The sequence below is a fragment of the Perognathus longimembris genome, chromosome 8 (genome assembly GCF_023159225.1).
Source record: "Perognathus longimembris pacificus isolate PPM17 chromosome 8, ASM2315922v1, whole genome shotgun sequence".
NCBI lineage: Eukaryota > Metazoa > Chordata > Mammalia > Rodentia > Heteromyidae > Perognathus > Perognathus longimembris.
Window position 1 is genome coordinate 28,072,595 of NC_063168.1, and position 18,017 is coordinate 28,090,611.

Consider the following 18,017-nt stretch of genomic DNA (forward strand, 5'->3'; position numbering starts at 1 on the left):
TGTGGTGGTAAATACAACAGAATTGGCTATTTTAGTCATATTTAGCTCTACATACAGTTCAGTGGCATTGATTACATTTACATTTACTCCTGTAACCTCTACTTCCTACTTCCTTTCCTTAGGAATTTTCCCCTCCTAGGTAACTTGTCCCAGTAGATTCTTGTATTTATTTTTTTGTGTCTGACATATATCACTTAGCATAGTATTTAAGGCTGAATCATATGCCACTGTGTGGTTCTACTGCACTTAATCTATCCTTTTGTCTATTGTTGTTTTTACCTTTTGGTTGTGGGTGCTGCTTCTGTGAGTTCTGTCAGTGGGAGCAGTGTTGATGCCTGCTCTAGAGTGCATTTGTAGACATGAATTGCTGAGTCTTGCAGGGTGCAACTTGTAGCTTTACTGGGTAAGGGTGAGCTGACTTCCAGAGTGGTTAGACCACAGGCTTCACTTGGTTTTATCAGATGTCTGAATTTTGGCCCATTTTGTGGCTATGTAGCCAGTTTTATTGTGACTCTAATTTGTATTTCCTAATTTCTAAATTAAACACATTTGTACATGTTTAAGCCATTTGAGTTTCCTGTTTTGAAACATGCCTACTATTTTTCCTATTGGTAGTTTTGCTTTTCTAAATTAATGTTGCTTAATTGGCATCTCTAAATAATCCCTGCTCTTTGGTTCCTCTACAGAACAAGTAGTGGAGAAAGATGAAGGTCCATATTACACTCACCTGGGATCTGGCCCCACAGTAGCCTCTATTCGGGAACTGATGGAGGATCGGTGAGTATTGCACAGAAACCTGAGTAGGAATGGGTATTGTTGATAGGCTGTGACTTATTAAGCCCTGCTGGTTTCTGTTGTGTTGTGTCAGTAGCATTCAGAATGGAAATCCTCATAATTCAGGTTGTAGCAGGTTAAGTGTGAAACCCAGGCCTGGGTTTCTTTGATCTGTATGTTTGCCCTCCATGTGCCCCACCCACCCATCCATTCCCCACTCCTTTTCTTATTACTGAAATACTTTTATTGAAAAAAAGTTTTTTGATTCTATGTCTACAGAGTTAGTTTTCCTTAGTTTTGCTGATAGCTTTTAAAATGTTTAAAATGTTCTTCTGCCTCTAGAAGGCCTATAAATTGGTAGTCAGAGCTAAAGGCCTAATTGTAGCTAGGTTTTTTATCTTTCTTTTTCAAAGCTACTTCATAAGTGATATCATATACTTGATTTGTATGAGGAGATGTTCTGGACTCATGTTGTGCTTGCTGAAGAAGTCCTAATTCATTAGAGGAAAAATTATTTAGAAAAAAGACTCGGGGGGCTAGGAATATGGCCTAGTGGTAAAGTGCTCGCCTCATATACATGAAGCCCTGGGTTTGATTCCTCAGCAAAACATAAACAGAAAAAGCCAGAAGTGACACTGTGGCTCAAATGGTAGAGTGCTAGCCTTGAGCAAAAAGAAGCCAGGGACAGTGCTCAGGCCCTGAGTTCAAACCCCAGGACTGGCAAAAGAAAAAAAAAAAAAGACTCTTGGTTGTCCATTATTTTTAGTCCATTTTCAGTAGCAAGACTGAAGTTGCAGATTTTTAATTTTTATTATTGTTTAGAGACGGACTACATCATAAGTTTTCATTGACACTCCCAATTCAAATTCAGGACTTTGGAGGTCTTTTTTTGTTTTCCTTTGGTTTTTATTTTATTTATTTATTGCCAGTCCTGGGGCTTGGACTCAGGGCCTGAGCACTGTCCCTGGCTTCTTTTTGTTCAAGGCTAGCACTCTACCACTTGAGCCACAGCACACCTCTGGCCTTTCCTATATACGTGGTGTTGAGGAATTGAACCCAGGGCTTCATGTATACAAGGCAAGCACTCTTACCACTAGGCCATATTCCCAGCCTCCTTTGTTTTTATTTTTTGGCAATTCATGTAGATTTTTTTTAAGCAGTTCACATAGACTTTAAAGTCTATGTCTGTGGCTATAGCCCATAGTAGATATTCCGGAAGTACATACATTGTGGGAGCGTTGTGAGGGTACTCTGCACTTCCATATAAGAACCATGGAGTGTTTGTTACAAGTACTTCATATACTTGCACAGATTGCTTTCAAAAGAAAAAGTCACAATAAGTACTAACATTTTTTAAAAGGCAAAGGTGATACAGATATACTGATATGTTTGCTAGTATATACATGTAGTTGTGTGGAAGGCTCAATGGCTTAGAATTTCTACAGATTTGGGAATGAAATTTTGTGTGACAGACTAGTTCTGTCAGTGTAGCAGGAAGCATGATTGAGATGTCAGACAAGATGGGTTGAGGTCAGTGATCTACAGGAATCACTCTTAATTCCTTGTCATCTGGAAACTTTCTGTTTGGAGTAGCCCATCAGAAAAGCATTTGATCGGGGGCTGGGGATATAGCCTAGTGGCAAGAGTGCCTGCCTCGGATACACGAGGCCCTAGGTTCGATTCCCCAGCACCACATATACAGAAAACGGCCAGAAGCGGCGCTGTGGCTCAAGTGGCGGAGTGCTAGCCTTGAGCGGGAAGAAGCCAGGGACAGTGCTCAGGCCCGGAGTCCAAGGCCCAGGACTGGCCAAAAAAAAAAAAAAAAAAAGAAAAAAGAAAAAAAGAAAAGCATTTGATCACAGAACCGCTCTGTCACTTCAGATCTGATTTAAAGGCCCTCTGAGTCCAGGAGAACAAAGCGGGTTTAAAGTAGTGTGTGTTGTACAAGCTACTACATGCACCCACATGCATGTCTCCTGCAGTTTCCAGGCTGGACAAGTCAACACTGGACCAGAGTTTTTTGTAAGGAATCTCAACATGTCATTTGCTGCAAGGGAATCAGATGTATGTTTGGTCTAGGATGACTGTTTTGTTTTTGATTTTGCACTTTACATTTTTTCAGAATAATAATTTCATAAGATTTCCAGACAGCTGTCTAAATAACTTTGAACTCAGAGTATATCCTGAAATGAGGGTCATTAGGCAGTGATAAAGTTGAGAATGTATTTTTTTCTCATTGCTTTAGAAATAGTAGCCATCTATAGATTCTCTAGAAACATCCAAGGGAGGAATTCCTCTCAAGAATATACCACAAATACTTGTGGTTTTCCTCGGCAACTGGTTTATTTTTATCTTAAGAGCCTTGTAAATCATGTAACAGATTGCCTTCCCATCTTTATGTTGGCTGCTAGTAAATGTAGAGTCAGCATTGTATTATCAGCACCACAGTCTCCTTCCTACATGCGTGCACGTGTACACATACACAGTAGAAAGGAATGTTTCAATTCTGGCCCTGAGCCTAAAGAGTCATTAATAATGTGGTTTTTTTTTTTAATTTCCTCTGTGATAGCATTTTCCAAGCTTATGTGTCAAGAATATACCCCAAATCCTGCCAATTGTATTTTATATATCTATACATCAGTCCTTTATTTCCTGACCTTTTCCCTCTTTTCTCCAATTTTATCACTTGTTATTTTTATCTTACAGACTATTATTGTTGTTGTGATGCTGGAGAGTTTGCCCAAGTGCTATACTACTGAGCCACATCCTTAGTCCTTTAAAGCTCCTTAGAGGAACTAAAGAGGGGAATGCATGAATGAAAATACTTAGGGGCAGGGGCGGGGGGCGGGGCGGGAGGAGCAAGTTTGTGAATGGCCTTGGCCATCTTTCTCTCCTTTTCCTCCAATATTTCTATGAAGCGCCACCATACTATGACAAATTGGCTGAAGCCAGAGAAGAGAAAATAAAATGAAATTAAGGAGCAATTGGTAATTTTAGCTTTTCTCATACAGATCTTGGAAGGAAGATTGACAGCTAATCCTAGAGTATCTCAATTTCTTTATGGACTTTGTACTTGAATGCTTGGATACCTGAGATCCTCATTTTCATAGATAATTGGAGTCAGTTGTCAAACTCATATCTGAGAGTTGTGCATCACTATCCAGATTCTTGTGTGGTTTGTTTTGGAAAGGGGACCTCTGCAGCATAGAAGTTCAATGAATGGTTGTTCTAGAAACAAAGAACCAACACTTTGCTCGCAAGTTGCTGAGTTGTGGGAGAGCTGACCTCACCAGTGTGGCAGAGCTAACGCTAGAGAAGCTCAGCTTTATTTAGAGCAGTGATTCTGAAAGTTTAGGAGGCATCAGAAACCCCAGAGGGCTTGGGGAAGCACAGTCATTCCTCCTGCAGGATGCTTCGTTCAGAGTTTAATGTTAACCTTCAGTCTTCCTAGCCATCTACAACAATATGTATAGCTCTGAGTCAAGTAGGTTTAGTCGTACTCATTTTTGTACCACTGAGCTACCCCCCCTCAACCTGAGGCATTTGTAGCTATTTTTGAAGAAGTGATTTCTAGAAGTGGAGTGAATTAGAGAATATGTGTATTTTAGTAGTAGCTACATCATTACACCTTAATAGTATATTAAAATAAAGTTCCATGATCGAATTGAAGTCATATTACAAAAAACAAGGATGGCTTGACTTACACAAAGTCTGTTAAGCATATTATGTTAATTGATCAAAGAACAAAAACTATTCAATAATTGTCTCCTTAGATGTTAAAATGCATTTGATAAAGCTGATTCTTGATTTAAACTGTTTAGGACAATAGCCCCATGCTCAGTGATAGATGGTAGAAACACTCAGTAAAGTGGAAAAGCAAAGATGCTTACTAGCATGTCAGGAGTGCTGGGCTGGTACAGTGTCTGGCTGGAAAGAGTGGGAAAGAGAATGTGACTACATCTTCTGAAAAATGACTAGGCTGGGTCTCCAATCACGCATATCTGACCTGCCAGGCTATGCTTGAACTTCCATTGTCCAAGTGTAGTTGTGCGGCCTTAGGCAAGTCAGTTGGGCTCTGTGTCATACATTTATCATTGCATAGATGATGTCAGAAACCTGAGGCTCTGAGCACTCAGGACAGGGCCAGGGAAGTGTGTGTGTGTGTATAGCAGACTCTGGTACTATCTAGGAGAACCTGGACATTGGTGTTTGTGTGTGGCCAGAACACTCCCCCAGGTCTTGTCATGTTCATAGATTAGCTGGGATAGTTAAGCAAATGGTTTCCCCATTTATTTTCTTTTGTGTATTGAATTTATAAATAGCTAATGCTCAGATAACTCTGCTAGCAGGGATGGGTGCAAATGCTTCTCTTGATAACACTAATTAAGGACACTCTGCCTAACTGCCCCCTATCCTGGGACCGGAGATGGACCAGATAAATGAGAACATAAAATGAGTATGAAAGCAAAGGCTAGCCTAGAAACCATTGTCTCAAGAGCCTCTGATTACAAAATAACCATTTCAATTTTTTGTTGTTCCCCAAGTAACTGGAAGCTTGAATTGAAATGTACTTGGGCCTGCCATCTTGCCATGGGTACTTTTCCTTTGGGGCTCCACTATACTGATGGCACCATCTGTTTCCTTCTCTAGGTATGGAGAGAAAGGGAAAGCCATCCGGATCGAGAAGGTCATCTACACGGGGAAGGAGGGAAAGAGCTCCCGTGGCTGCCCCATTGCCAAGTGGGTGAGTATGAAGTCCCCACAGCCAAGATATGCCTGTCTGTCTTTGCCCCTAAACTTATATAGCAAAGCAGATTTCAGACCAGCAAAGGGATGGATGTGTTTGTAGGAAACAGACATGTTCACCATGAAGAGACTCTGGAGCCAATGCCTAGTGCTTGTGGGGTCATTTTCCTGCTTGTCTTCATCTTGATTAAATGCCAGGCCCTGGTATCCTGAGCTGTCTTGTAATTGTGTTAATCATTCTTTAGTTCATGTGGCCTGTGCTTCAGAGCTATAGGGAAAGGAAATGGGGGAGGGGGGATGGCTGGAAATGCTGCCATCACCCTGAGGAAATGGGCCTCCTGGGGAGTCTCCTCCTCTCCCTTCTCAATGTACTGTGGAATGGCCTTTGCCAATGTACTGTGGAATGGCCTGAGGATGTGGCAAAGCCTCTGGACAGTGTCGTGACCAGCCTTGAGTCTGCCCAGTCTGTGAGCCAGTGTTTCTTGCCAGGAAGCCTGAGCATATCAGCAAGGAGAATTATCACTGACGTAGAACCCAGTTACAAAAAATAAAGGCTTGTTCTCCTGGCTTTCCCTTCTTACTCTAGGAAGCTCTTTAAGCATCTGCTTCTGCTGAAGCCAGTCTCTTGGAATACATGGGCTTAATATATGCTGGGCACTCGATGAGGGTATGCATCCAAGTCACTCATGCCCACACACCTCTGAAGGAACCCAGAAGGTTCATATCCAAGCTGTATAAACAGCTTTATAGATCCTCAAAGTAGTGGGGACATAAAAAGATGAGATTTAACTTTGAGAGGAACTTTTGTTGCTGTCAAGAATAAGGGACTGGGTCTGGGGATATGGCCTAGTGGCAAGAGTGCTTGCCTCGTATACATGAGGCCCTGGGTTCAATTCCCCAGCACCACATATACAGAAAATGGCCAGAAGTGGCACTGTGGCTCCAGTGGCAGAGTGCTAGCCTTGAGCAAAAAGAAGCCAGGGACAGTGCTCAGGCCCTGAGTCCAAGCCCCAGGACTGGCCAAAAAAAAAAAAAAGAATAAGGGACTGAAGTGGCAGGATTTAATGTTCAGGATAGGCATTCCCAAGAAAGTGGAGATGTACAGCCATGGGCATTGGGCCATATTAAATGAACTAGGAGGCGATGGAAGTATTCCTAGTGAAGAAAAGGTCGTGTGTACAAAGTCAGAATGGCTGGTGGACACACATGGCTAGCTTCAAGGAGACTGGTAGGATGACCTCATCTGCACACATGCCAGTTTTCATCAGCAGACCTCTGGTCTCTACATCTTTGCATTTAGTGGAAATAGAAGGTGTGTGAACTTTTTAACTGCCACATGCCTATTTTTAGCAGTTTTCAGTCTCTACTGCTGAATTATAACAAAAGGATCTGTGCTACTTAGTGCACTCACAGGTGTGATGAATATTGTCCCTATCTGTCACAAAACTGTGGCAAGAGAATGACAGTGCTGAGTTTTCATTTGTTTTTTTAGAAATTCAAGTCTTGGATCAGAAACTGAAGGTCCTTGGGACACAGACAGAACTAGAGGCATTTCCAGCTTCAGAAAAGTTGGCAGCTTAAAGAGAGAGGTGGCTGTTTATGTGGGTAGCATTAAAGAAGAGACTATGTGTGTTCAGAGCCTAGAAGTGGATGATATAGTGTTCATTCCTGACCATACTTGCAGGACTGCTCAGGACTGAAAGAAAGTTTGTCTAACTTGGGCGGGAAGCTGAATTGCAGAAGGGATAAACGCCATCCTCAGTACATTGGTCCTACAGGGTTTGAGCACACGTAGCACAGACCTTGAGGTTTATTCAAAGATGGAACAGCTGATAGAGATCCCAGAAACTTTATAGATGATACATAGAAGGGGATATGTAGCAAGTGTGGGAAATTTTCCATGATAATAAATAACAAAACAAGAAAACATTTTTTTAAATGCAAGAACACACAGGTGGTTGGTCACAAAATTGTTAGTGGTAAGAAAATAACAGTGTTGAGGATTTTGCTTTTCTTTTTCTAACCACTGTCATTGTGGTGGATTGGGGGTGAAAGGTGCTTGTTACACAGCTGCCAGATACTCTGAATTTTGGTAGGAGGGCTCCTATAAAGAATTCTACCTTCTTTGGGGCTGGGGATATGGCCTAATGGCAAGAGTGCCTGCCTCGTATACATGAGGCCCTGGGTTCGATTCCCTAGTACCACATATACAGAAAACGGCCAGAAGTGGTGCTGTGGCTTAAGTGGCAGAGTGCTAGCTTTGAGCAAAAAGAAGCCAGGGACAGTGCTCAGGCCCTGAGTCCAAGCCCCAGGACTGGCAAAAAAAAAAAAAAAAAAAAAAAAGAATTCTACCTTCTTTGGAAGTTAAAGAGGAAGGTACTCCCTCTCGTCTGACCTGCTAGTGAAGTGACTCAGAAGTGCTGTTAAGGGTAGATTTTCTTAGTGGTACCTTGGCATCCAACACTTAATCCAGTGCTCTTTGATCATGGGTAAGTAGGGCAGCATCCCCCTGCCTAGGGTAGAATCACTTCCTGTAGGGTCACTGCCCACTCACTGGTCCTGGAGTTGTGTTTTCAGCCAAGGTTCTTGTCTGTGTTTTTGTAGCTTAGACACCCCCAACTCCCACCAGTACCTCAGTACTTTTAGTTAAAAGCAGTGGTTGGGATATATGGGATAAAGTCAATGTACATCATAGGTATCCAGAAAATCCATTGAAAGAATTATGTGAGAATGGGAACCCATCAGGTAACTTGTGATTTGAAGGTAGCCAGGCTCCTCTGGGAGGATAGATTAGGCTCTGCTGGGGTCATGCTGCTGATATTTCAGTGCCAGGAAATTCTTGCCCAAACCTAGGTGAGATGTTTGTGATTGTTGGACAGAATGTGTTGCGGTACCTGGGTGTGGTGGTGTTATGCCCTTTGTTTTCCTTAGACTTTTATTTCAGAGGTGTGTGGGCATGGAGCAGTGTTCATTTTTTTAGTGTACCCATGGCCTGTAACAGTGTAGCCAGAGAGAGCTATCATTTGTCTGTGACATTTATGTTTGCCACTTTGAGAAAACAGAATGGCATGGCCTCAGTCACAGCTTTGGCTTGTTGGGTATCTTGCTGTGTGGTCTGAACACATGCCCATGAGGGTAGCCAGCCAATGGGTTGCCCCAAGCTGTGATCATGGGTTCACCATAGCACCTGGAAAACTGTGGTCCAAAGACCATTGCCAAATCAGTGTCCACAGATAGAGTTGACACCCCCATATCCACTCCAGTCTCCATGAAGTCAAGCAACTACATGGAGTTCTAATGCAGTATCAGACTTGATGTGTGTGTGTGTGTGTGTGTGTGTGTGTGTGTGTGTGTGTGTGCGCGCGCACGCGCGCGCGCTCCTGGTTCCCAGAATGCAGTTCTTACAATGATGATCCCAAGGGAAGTGCTATCTTGTCTTGTCACCTTAGCATGGAAAATATCCTTTAAAAGTTTGTAGGAAACCCTTCTGTACATCACTTTTATAATTAACAACAGCAATGAAAAAGTATAGGAGCCAGGTGCTAGGTTGGTGCCTGGTCTGTAATTCTATACTCAGGAGGCTGAGATCTGAGGATCACAATTCAAAGGTAGTATGAGCAGGAAAGTCCATGAGACTCTTACCTTCAATTAGCCACCAGAAAAAGGCAGAAGTGGAGCTGTGGCTCAGGTGGTAGAGCACTAACTTTGAGCACAAAAACTTAGGGAAAACACCCAGGCCCTGAGTTCAAGCCCCATGACTGGCACACACACACAAAAAAGAATTGCAGGAAATTCTGGTACATGCAACATAATGGACTAAGAAAAGCCAGTCATAGGGGTTGGAGGTTTGACTCAGTACTGCTAGCCAATGAGCAAAAACATCAGGGGCAGAGTTCAAGTCCCAGTCTTGGACTGTACAACATGAGCCACACCTTTACTGTGGCTTTGTGCTGGTTAGAGTCCCTTGGATTTATCTGCACAGGCTGGCTTTGAAGCAGAATTTCAGCTTCTTGAATAGCTAAGATTACAGACAAGAGCTACTAGTTCCCGGTGAGTATATCATTTTTTTTAAATTATGGTAACTTATACACAACATAAAATTTACTATTTCAACTATTTTGTGTCCAGGTCAGTAGCATTAAGTACACTGCCATTGTTGTGCAACATCAACATATCAACATGGTCTTTTTACAAAACTTTTATATCACCCCTATGTGAAGCTCTGTCTCATTAACAGGAACTCCTGTCTCACTCTTCTTCAGTCCCTGACGGCCCTTATCTACTTTCTGTCTCTCTGTATTCAGATACCTCATGTTAGTGGAATCATATAATAGAGTTTCCACACCAGTTCCTTTGACAATATTCCAAGGTGTAAAGTTGTTGGATTATATGCTACTTCTGTGTTTTGTTTTTTGAAGAACCACAAACTGTTCTACAGAGTGCCCTGCTGCAAATGCTTTAGGATACTATAAAAGTTTCTTTGACATAATCTTGACATTCCAGCTACTTGGGAGGCTGAGATCAGGAGGATCATAGTGCCAGGACAGCTCTGGCAGAAAAGCCCATGCAACTCCATCTCAACAGAAGAAGCTAGAGTGGTGGGCATAGCCCAGCAATGCTGCGAAACCTAAAATAGATCATTGTCATGCCCAGGCACATGACCGAGCAGAAAGGGAGACCTTATCTCAAAACTAGCCAGCAACAAAAGACATGGCTCAAGAGTGGAAAGTACCTGCTACTTAGCAAGTGCAAGTTTAAATCCTAGTAATGCAAAAATAAAAACATAAAGAAAACAATTTCTGACTATATATTTCTGACTTAGGAATTTATCTTGCATGATTTTACTCCCAAGTCTATGGCCTGTCATCAGTATCTTGAGTTTATGCTAATTTTTATTTTATTCTTTGAAAAAACTGCATTTTTGCCCTTGTTATTATGTCAGTGATTATGTGATTATGTCAGTCTCCTTAGTCTACGTGATGGCTGTTGGCAGGATGTGGAACCCATATGACATGGTCCTAAAAGACTGGGCACCCCAAGTCTGTGTGGCAGTCACAGGTGGATGACACTAAGGGAAACATGGCTCCTGCCATTAACTGAACCCTCCATTGCAGGTGATCCGCAGGCACACACTGGAGGAGAAGCTGCTGTGCCTGGTGCGGCACCGAGCAGGTCACCACTGCCAGAACGCCGTGATCGTCATCCTCATCCTGGCCTGGGAAGGCATCCCCCGCAGCCTTGGAGACACTCTCTACCAGGAGCTCACTGACACCCTCCGGAAGTATGGCAACCCCACAAGCCGAAGATGTGGCCTCAATGATGAGTACGTAGCAGGGTGGCTGTAGATGGGCAGTGTCAGAGAACCGAGGTCCTCCCCCTGGCCCAGGCAACAAGTCAGGCATTCTGGACAGCCCTGGGCTGGCTCACTCCCTGGAAGCCATGTGTTCTGCAGAGCTAGGAGCGTGGCCAAGGAACAATTAATTGCTCATCCACAGACAGACCCCAGGATGAATTCTGAATTCGGCTCTAGCTCTGCTTCAGTGCTAAATCCAGATCACTGTTGAGTCTCAATTGATGTTAACAAAAAAAGTATATATGTCTCTCAAATACATGGTCTTTATATTTATGAAACCTACCTTTTTTTTTAGTAAGGTACATTTATTTTCAATAGACGAAAGCCTTTTAGGTAGGTACTTCAGAGAGTTTTAACATTTACGGTCATCACCACAGTCAAGATGATGTTCCATCACCCCACGGACTCTTTAGCAGCCCTTTGCCAGCTACCAGTCTCATTTCCTGCCTCCATAGGTTTGCTCTCACAAGAATGCTACATAACTGGGATCATACTGCTTTATAGCACCTGGACCTGACTTCTTATATTGAGCATGTTTCTGGAATTTGGTTGATATGTCAGTAGCTCATCCACATCTATGTGGATTTGTTGCTCTTTATCTGTTCTCCAATTTAGGGACATTTGGTTTCTGGATTTTGTTGAGTATTGAATTTTAGCATGTCTATTGGTTTTAAGACCTGTCAGTATCTGAGCTAAAGGAGCAAGCATATTTAAGTATTAGGTCTCATGTTATTCCTGCTGACGGGACTACACTGGAGCTGGCCAGGATGCTAGAGTTAAGGCAAAGAATGAACCTTCAGGCTTTTTCTAGATTCTTTGCCCTATCTCAACCCACACACTTTGCCCAACAAAAACTCTGGTTAGACCTGCAGTTTAGGATTGAGCACTAGCAGGGTGCTGAGAGCTCGCTTTCTACCTCAAAAGAAATCTGAGGAAAGAGTTTGGGGTCGGGAAGGAGAGGCTGGTGGATGGGATGCCAGGCATCAGCAGGGCCTCCTCCCCTTAAGGGAGGAAGAAGAGTCTGGCAAAAAGATACCACATCCATAAGCCTAACCTGTGATATTCATTGCAGCCGAACCTGCGCTTGCCAAGGCAAAGACCCTAACACCTGCGGTGCCTCCTTCTCTTTTGGCTGCTCCTGGAGCATGTACTTCAATGGCTGCAAGTATGCACGAAGTAAGACACCACGCAAGTTCCGTCTCGCAGGGGACAATCCCAAAGAGGTGAGTGGAGCTGTGCTGGAAGCACAAGGACCTCCCTCTCACCCTTTCCCACGTGGAGTGCTCAATCATCAAAGGGGAGGTAGGATTGGTATACCACAGATGTGCAGAAGATGTAAGTTGCTTCACTTTGGTTTTTAAACTGGCTTTATCTTCCTGTGAAACAAGGAGTGTAGAGGCATGAGAAACAGACTTGCTACCTCAGATATGCACTTTAAACAACTACTTTACGGTAACTATTCTGAAGACTTATATATTCAAATTCCACATCGGAATGTGGTCCTGTCAAAGGACCAGATTTTTTTCTAAGACATCTTTTTGATTACAGGAGGTACAGCAGAAAGAGGGGCCCTTAGTCCATGCATCATCATCTTGAGTCTTTGCAGGACTTTCTGAAGTATCCTGTGATCTGTTCCCCACCCCCACACACACACACAATACAAATGATGTTTATTTTGTGAGCTTTAAGTCTAATTTGATAGAATGTTTTTTTCTTTTGGGGTACTGGGGTTTGAACTCAGGGCTTCTTACTTGCTTTCTCAACCTGCTTGGCTGGCCCTTGAGCTGTATTGCCAATCCTACTTTTGCTAGTTATTTTGGAGATGGAGCCTCACAGACTTTTCTACCTGGGCTAGCTTCAAACCACAAACCTCTGGGTTTCAGCCTGGTAAAGAATTTTATAAACTAGCGTGCACTTTCCACATGGAGCAGCAAATGCAGTTGCTTCAGTGGCTAGAGAAACATCATGGTTGCCAATACTAAGAATTACTAGGAATGAAAAGCCACTGGTTTAATTTGTCACAGATATTAGCTAGATTCTGATAGCCACCATTTCCTGTATACTCACTATATGCTGGATACAGTTGATGCTGATCACTTCACAAGTATTTGAGTTCATTCTAGGATTTCCCAGTGAACTGAGCACTATTCTTCACTTAACTGAGGAACAGGTAGCTTGCACAAGTCCTATAGGTAGGTCAAGGTGAAGGCAGGATTCTATCCCAGGTCTTTGCTTCCCTAGAGCTCACAAATCTCATCTCTGGATATGTGGCTTCAGCCCTCTGTACTGGTGGCAGTAACTAGACATCAGCCAGGGAGGTAGCCAATCCCTGTCACTCTTCTATATTGACAGCTAAGCCATCACTCTCAATTTTCATTTCTAATCTTGTCTACTTGCCTTTGTCTCTTTATCCTACTGTCTTCTTAAACTCTCAATACCTGTGCTCAAGGTCTCCTAGGAGGCTCTGCAAGCCATGTTGGCTGCCCTGTAAGGCCACCTAACTCTGCTAAGTGTAGTGAGGTGCTGCTGCTTTGTCTAGAGCAACGTCATCTCTAATGGAAACATTCTCTGCTGTCCCGTCCCATACAGAAGACACGGAGTTACTGATTATATGAAATGTGTTAGTAAAACTGAGGGATGGAATTTATAATTTAATCTTAATCAAAATTAATATACATTTCAGTAGCCACATGTGGCTTGTGAGTAACACAAATAGTATGTCAGTCTGGTGGCTAAAGCTTTGGGATTCTCCTCAGAGCACCTGGCTCATGACAGACTCTGGTCCAGGCCAGCCATAGAATTCATGGCAGAAAGCTCTTGTTTTCCTCTGCTTTCTTGTCTTTAGCATAGGAAAGAAGATCTTTACCTGTTATTCTTTTTATTTTTTCCTGCCTACTGAAGTGCCAGACTTTGAAGTCAGGCCTCATTTTACCACGTGAACCCCATTTTACCAGGTGAACCCCATTTTAGAATCAAACCCTGAGCCAATCAGATTTGTACCTGTGTCCTAATCTTGCTTGCTTGAACACCTGATTGCTGTAACCTTTTTCTTTGCCTTTATAAGCCCTGTGTAATCACAGCTCGAGGCTTCCTCCTAACCTCCGCTGTGTCGGTGGGTAGGACGAGGCCCGAGTTGCAGCTCGCTTAAATAAAGCCTTGCCTTGCTTTTGCATTTTGGAATGTCTGAGTCTCGGTGGCCTTCTTGGTGGTGGTCTTGCGACTTGGCACAACACTACCATATACCACACTTGTGGCAGGGCAGTCAGAGGCCTGCTTTATGAATCATAGCTGAACTGGGCTATGGCTCAGAGGAACAGTAGCCCAGTAGTCAAGATGACTGGACCTTTCTGACAATGAATTTCTTGTTAAGTCTAAGTGTCTTCAACTTTAAAATAGCTATGGTAGAGGGAACACTGTAAAATCCCAATGGCAGTTAACTTCCTACTTTCCCAGTGATACCTGGGATGGGGATGGATGGAGTTCATTTTCAACATGTGGCATTTTCAAGATAGGGCCACTCTGAATGTGTGTGACTGTTCTCTCCGCAGGAAGAAGTACTCCGGAAGAATTTCCAGGGCCTGGCCACTGAAGTTGCTCCCCTTTACAAGCAGCTGGCCCCTCAGGCCTATCAGAACCAGGTACTAGGTCCTAGATTGAATGCCATCTCCATCCAGCCTCCCTGAAGTTGCAAAGTGGAAATGTGTATTTGTTTGTGCTATAGCCCAGAAGTGAAGGAGTGGCATAATTATTTTACAGAATAACAACCTCCCTCCTTTTTTTTTTGTAGTACTGGGGATTGAACTCAGAACCTTCTGGTTGTTAGGCTAGTACAGTATCACTGAACTATGTCTTCAGCTCTGTTTTTTATGGGATATTTTTAGGATGGAGTCTTGCTTCCTGTCTTAGGCATGCACCTGAGCCACTATCCAACTACTTTAGGCGTCCTGTCATTGCTGGAATCATAGGCATATGCCATCATGACTAACTTTCCTCCATAGATTCTTGGTGGACTTTTTCTGAGCTGACCTGGAACTACAGTTCTCCTAGTCTCAGATTCCCATACAGCTTGGGATGGCAGGCATGGACCACTGTGCCCAGCTATGGGTTGAGAAGGGGTCATGCAAACTTTCTTGCCTGGACTAACCTTGAACCTCCATCTCCTGTCCTTCGTCTCCCAAGTAGTTAAGATTATAGGAGTAAATTATTAATTCCCAGCTCAAGACCCCTCTCCTGCCTCTATTTTTCAGTCCTGGGCTGGAACTCAGAGCCTGAGGCCTGTCCCTGAGCTTTTTCAGCTTAAGGCTAGCTCTCTACCACTAGAGCCATAGCTCCACTTCTGACTTTTTGGTGATCAATTAGAATAAGAGTCTTGGCTAAGAATATGGCTTAGTGGCAAGAGTGCGTGCCTCGTATACATGAAGCCCTGGGTTCGATTCCCCAGCACCACATATATAGGAAATGGCCAGAAGTGGCACTGTGGCTCAAGTAGCAGAGTGTTAGCCTTCAGCAAAAAGAAGCCAGGGACAGTGCTCAGGCCCTGAGTCCAAGGCCCACGACTGGCAAAAAAAAAAAAAAAAAAAAGAGTCTCATGGATTTTTCTGTGCAGGCTGGCTTTGAATCACAATCCTCAGATCTTCCTGAGTAGCTAGGCATGAGCCACCAGTGCCTGGCCTTCTTTTTTTTTTTTTTAAATTCCAGGTTTAACTGCATCCCACGCTACCTCTCAAAACCCTTCTCTAGGGCCTCCTCCTTAGTAGTCCTCCCTGTCCTCTGCTTTGGTTTCCACTATGAAGTACAAAGCTTCTCCCACACCCCTGAATCTCCCAGATGAGACAAGAGGTGAGCAGTAACTCTTAGTAACTCTTAAAGCTGGGGCTTTTCAACCAGAAAACCTCCAAGTTCATGGAAACTTGATCTTTAGCCTCCCTCCCTTTAATACCTAACTCCTTAAGTGCAGAATCTGGGCATTTCACTTCAGGTTCTATAAGTAACTCTACTTGGCCATTCCCACAGGTGACCAATGAGGAAATAGCGATAGACTGCCGCTTGGGGCTAAAGGAAGGACGCCCCTTCTCTGGGGTTACTGCCTGCATGGACTTCTGTGCCCACGCCCACAAAGACCAGCATAACCTCTACAATGGGTGCACTGTGGTAAGGAAACTTGTGTCTGTTCACAGCACCACCTGTAGGGTGATCTTGGGAGGGAAACCCAGCTGTGATTTGTAGAAAATGGATTTAGAATAGGGAGGGACTTGGAGACCAGATTCTCTGAGAGGTATCTGATCAAGTAGGAGAGAACCTTCAGGGAATAAATGGACAGTTCAGGGCTGGATTAGGTAAACTCTGGATGATGCAGCTGCTTGATCACCTGAAGTCTCTGGTTATGTAAGGTGTACCTTTAGATCTTAGTAGACACTTGGTCCATAACCTAAAAAAAAGCCCTTGAAACATTAAAGAAACATTTATTAAGTATCAACAGGCCACAGGCCTTGTCTAGATGCTGGAGGATCAAGGGAACTAAACTTCTAGGCGTATTAGGTGAATGCTGTAATAGTGCTGAAGGCCATGAGAACGAAATGGAGTAAGGGAGAAATTGATACTCAAAGGGTCTAGATGCCATTCACAAAGCAGTAGCATAATGAGAAGACCAGGTTTGGGGGTGGGGGTGGGGGGAATCAAGGATTCAGTTTGGTGTACCTGCGAGGTGTGAAAGTGGGATGCAGAGGAGGATTTGAAGAGCATAGTGTCCACAACACTCAGGTAGGAAGTGAGTACAGAAAGAGGAGAGATGGTGGGACTCTCTCCAAAGAAGGATGCCAATGTTGTGCTCAGCTTTTTAATGAGATCATTTGTAGGGAGGATCTTCTTTTCCAGGGATCTGTGAAAGAGGGAAGGTGGCTGTTGGATTCTGTTTGTAGCTCTTAATCCTGTGGGGATTGATGTTCCCATCCCAGGATTTCATTTTTATACTCTCTCTTCTATGTTCAAGATTAAGAAGCTAGATGGAGGGCTGGGGATATGGCCTAGTGGCAAGAATGCTTGCCTCGAATACATGAGGCCCTGGGTTCAATTCCCCAGCACCACATATACAGAAAACAGCCAGAAGTGGCGCTGTGGCTCAAGTGGCAGAGTGCTAGCCTTGAGCAAAAAGAAGCTAGGGACAGTGCTCAGGACCTGAGTCCAAGGGCCAGGACTGGCAAAAAAAAAAAAAAAAGCTAGATGGATCAGGCTCCTGTCTACACCCTGTGCGTGGGTATCTAACTGAAATACATAGAAAGGAGAGGTATCAGGGTTAGGAGAAAAGCCAAGAAAAGGCACTGAGGAATAGGAGAGAGTGAACAATTAGATTGCTTGAATCTCAGAGCTTCTGGGTTGAGGGAAATAAATGTAATGTGTTTTTTTTTACAAAATGAGAAATACTGTCTTTTAGCTAAATAATAACTGTCATTAAAAGTACCAACTTTTGGGGGCTGGGGATATGGCCTAGTGGCAAGAGTGCTTGCCTCGTATACAGGAGGCCCTGGGTTCAGTTCCCCAGCACCACATATACAGAAAATGGCTAGAAGTGGCGCTGTGGCTCAAGTGGCAGAGTGCTAGCCTTGAGCAAAAAGAAGCCAGGGACAGTGCTCAGGCCCTGAGTCCAAGCCCCAGGACTGGCAAAAAAAAAAAAAAAAAAGTACCAACTTTTGAATGATACTTAAAAAGAAGATTTGCCTAAAATCATATAGATAACCACTGTTAGCATTTGATGACCATCTATTCAGACAGCTGGGTGGCAGGACCCCAGGGAAGAATTTACACAAATGAGATCGCATTGTATCTGCATACTGTTCTATGGTGTACTTTTCTTAATTCAAGCTTTCAGTATCAATGATACAGATTTTGCCCACAGTTGGCATGGCTGTGTGTACAGCTTTCTATTTCCAAGAACTGGATAGCTCCGAGTAGAGGGAACCCTTCTTCCAGGATCAAGGCCCCAAATGCTAGAGTATCAAGAATATAGAAAATTGGGGCTGGGGGCCCACCAAAGTGTTAGAACACTTGCAAGAAGAAAAACAGAAACATAAGAGAATAGAATAATTTTTGGGAGGGGGAAGCAAACCCTATTGAGAAAGTGAATAGCAATGATAGCAAAGTGTTTTTT

At 43.5% G+C, this 18,017-nt stretch overlaps 1 protein-coding gene and 2 long non-coding RNA genes across 7 annotated transcripts in view; 2 read left to right on the forward strand and 1 right to left on the reverse strand.

The window, feature by feature from the left end:
- Positions 1-18,017, forward strand: part of Tet3 (tet methylcytosine dioxygenase 3) — a 111,236-nt gene that overhangs the window by 85,986 nt on the left and 7,233 nt on the right. For all 5 annotated transcript variants that reach the window (XR_007211877.1, XM_048352763.1, XM_048352764.1 and 2 more), the window contains 6 exons: positions 687-777; positions 5,425-5,518; positions 10,635-10,843; positions 11,946-12,096; positions 14,422-14,511; positions 15,887-16,024. Coding sequence is in view for 4 of the 5 variants with exons in the window: in XM_048352763.1 (XP_048208720.1) it covers positions 687-777; positions 5,425-5,518; positions 10,635-10,843; positions 11,946-12,096; positions 14,422-14,511; positions 15,887-16,024 (773 nt within the window). In the remaining variant the exon portion in view is untranslated. The remainder of the gene's footprint in view (positions 1-686; positions 778-5,424; positions 5,519-10,634; positions 10,844-11,945; positions 12,097-14,421; positions 14,512-15,886; positions 16,025-18,017) is intronic.
- On the forward strand, positions 1,551-2,128 carry LOC125356356. Its single transcript, XR_007211878.1, has 2 exons — positions 1,551-1,665; positions 1,885-2,128. It is a non-coding gene; the product is annotated as an uncharacterized LOC125356356 (long non-coding RNA).
- LOC125356357 lies at positions 7,530-8,830 on the reverse strand. Its single transcript, XR_007211879.1, has 2 exons — positions 7,873-8,830; positions 7,530-7,640 (listed from the first exon to the last, which is right to left on the reverse strand). It is a non-coding gene; the product is annotated as an uncharacterized LOC125356357 (long non-coding RNA).